Source organism: Echinops telfairi, unplaced genomic scaffold (genome assembly GCF_000313985.2).
Source record: "Echinops telfairi isolate 266 unplaced genomic scaffold, ASM31398v2 ScPeMD7_7469;HRSCAF=8507_0, whole genome shotgun sequence".
Lineage (NCBI taxonomy): Eukaryota > Metazoa > Chordata > Mammalia > Afrosoricida > Tenrecidae > Echinops > Echinops telfairi.
Window position 1 is genome coordinate 23,167,987 of NW_022111372.1, and position 2,654 is coordinate 23,170,640.

A 2,654-nucleotide genomic window follows, 5' to 3' on the forward strand; every position below is an offset into this window, starting at 1 on the left:
ATCAAACCCAGGCAGCAGGCTTGAGAACCATTTAATGGGCCTGGGCTTTCTCTGTTCTTCACCCCTTTCCTGACCTTCACCCAGAGAGGATAATTAAAAAGGCAAATCTCTATTTCACTGTAAATGTCTTCCACCATTTCTAAGGCTAGAGTGTTTTTTTTTTTAAGCCATAAAGATACTCTGATGAACAGCTTCTGAAAAATGTCCTACACCCTAATAAAGGGATCTTGAAATTTCCATAAAGAGCCAACGTTCTATAAATTTTCAAGGAGTAATACTCTATTATCTAACATAGGGGAAACCCCAAGCCTTTTCTGAAGAAAAATCATAACTGTTTTGACCCCAAAGTGAGTCCAAATTTTCCTCCTTCATTAGACATCTACTGAGCCATCTCACCTGCACCAGCCATGCACTGTTCTCCTCCCCCTCACACCCCTGATTGTTTCAAAAATAAACTCATTGTCCTTGAGTTAGTATCAACTCATAGTGACCTTATAGAACAGGGTAGAACTGCCCTTGTGGGTTTCCAAGACTGCAATTCTTTATGAGAATAGAAAGCCTCAATGTTCTCCTGTAGTCTGGATGGTAGTTTTGAACTGCTGGCCTTGCTTAGCAGCCCAACATGTAATCACTAGACCACCAGGGCTCCTCACTGGGTCTGGTTACTGTCCTGTTAAAATCAGAAGTATCAAATTAGAGTGACTGGGACAGGCCTTGCAGAAATCTGGGGGGTGGGGCAAAAGGCCTCTCAAGCACAATCAGAGAAACAAAATAGGAAGTGTATTTAACCTGGGAAAGTGGGGATAAGGAAGACAAGGCTAGCAAACACACGTTGTGTGTTCATGGCCACAAGAGGACTGGTGACTGGTTGTAACAGACTGCTTATGTTGTTGTGTGCTGTCTGGCTCCTGATGACTGGAGGAGAGAATAGATCTGCCCCACAGGGTTTCTAAGGTTGTCATCTGCATGCCCTGGGCTGCCACATCTTCCTCCCACCCAGCAGGTTAGGAAGCACCCCCCCTGCCCCCCCCACTCCCCTCGTCCCCCACCTGTTGGTTTGCAGCTGAGCACTTTAACCACAGCATCATCACAGCTCCTTGATTACAGAGCAACACATTCACAAGGAGACCTTTGTAAAGCAGGCATTTCCTTGGCCTCCTTTTTGGGTGGGTGGGAGAGTCTCTGAGACGCTGATTAATGACAGCTGTGGACTGCTTCCTGCCCCTCCCCCAGCTTAACGCATAGGGTGACTGCCCTGTACCTGTTCACAGCGGAGGAAACAATGGAAGCATCTGGAGGGGATGGAATCCTTCCTTTTAACTCGGGTGTTCAGATCAGAGGTTAGGCTCCTTTTGACTTCAGGGAGCCTCTCAGCTGGAGGCTCAACAGGTAGCATTTTGGAAATGCCGCCAGCCCGCTCCTTAGCCTCCCCTGAGCCAGGGTATTTTCCATGGCCTCATCTGCATGTGAAAGCTGAACCAGGAGCAAGACATTAGAATGGATGCATTTGAATGATTGTGTTGGCGAAGGATATGGAATATATCCCGAACTACCAGAAGAAGGGTCAAATCTGTCTTGGAAGAAGCACAGCCAGAATGCTCCTTAGTATTCTGCCAGGAAGGGGAGACACTCTCACATACTCTCAGGAGAGACCAGTCCCTGCGAAAGGACATCATGCTTGGTAGAGAGTCGGAGGAAAAGGCCCCCAGTGAGACGGATTGACATAGTGGCTGCAGCCATGAGCTCAAACAGACCGACTGTTGTGGGGATGGTCCCAGACCTGGCAGTCTTTCGTTCTTTACACAGCGTCGCCAAGAGTCCACCCAACAACAAAAACACTGGACCCCTCCCCCCCCCACCTCTTCACAAGATTCCTTATTTTAGATGTGGAAAGGGCGCTGGGGGTTCTGGAGAGGGTCGTCGTATCCAAGGCAGTCACAATTATTTATTGGGGATGAGCACGGCCACAGCACGCACGGAACAAAAGCCCCCAGGAGCTGCGCGCGCGAGCCCATCGATCTCATCCTGCAATCACGGCCGTCAGTTGAATGGAAACCAAAGATGTCAACGTACAAGCAGAGGCAGCAAACGGCCGGCTTCCTACGTTGCCGCTACTATTACTGTTGCTGCTGCTGCTGCTGCTGCTACTCCACCCGACCAATCCGATCTACGTGAGAGCCCGGGCAGACGCCCTGCCACCTCCCCACACCCCACCCAGCCACCCATCATCGCGGTCCAGAAGCCCCTACTGTGTGCCAGGCCCTCGCCTGTGCACCAAAGCAGCCGGCCCACAGTCCACGGAGTGTCGGGCCCGCCTTCTTCTCTCTCCAGCCCAGAGTGGGTGCGGCTGGCACAGGACTTCACTGCCGAAAGGTCCAGACCGTCCAAGCCCTGAATTCAGCAAACCCCCGCGGCCCGCCCCGGCGGGTTGGGAGCGCGTGTCCCCGAGGCGGCGCGGGCTCCCCGGGCCCTGCCCCTCCCACGAGGGTCGCGTTTGGCTGTGGCGCGCGGGGAAGGAGGGGCTAGGAGGGATTTGAAAGTGCACGGGCTGCGGAGTGGAGCTCGCATCGCTTCCCGCCGCCCGCCAGCAGATTGAATTTCTGCACCTTCGAACTGAATGGGGCTTTCGGCGGCTGCCTTCCCGAGGGCGCCTG

The 2,654-nt window shown here is 52.8% G+C and overlaps 1 protein-coding gene across 1 annotated transcript in view; it reads left to right on the top strand.

Moving 5' to 3' along the window:
* The first annotated feature begins 2,061 nt into the window (after positions 1-2,061).
* The window catches only part of HUNK (hormonally up-regulated Neu-associated kinase), a 140,722-nt gene continuing 140,129 nt past the window's right edge, over positions 2,062-2,654 (top strand). Inside the window, exon 1 of the mRNA XM_013006896.2 lies at positions 2,062-2,171. Coding sequence (XP_012862350.1) covers positions 2,062-2,171 — 110 coding nt within the window. The remainder of the gene's footprint in view (positions 2,172-2,654) is intronic.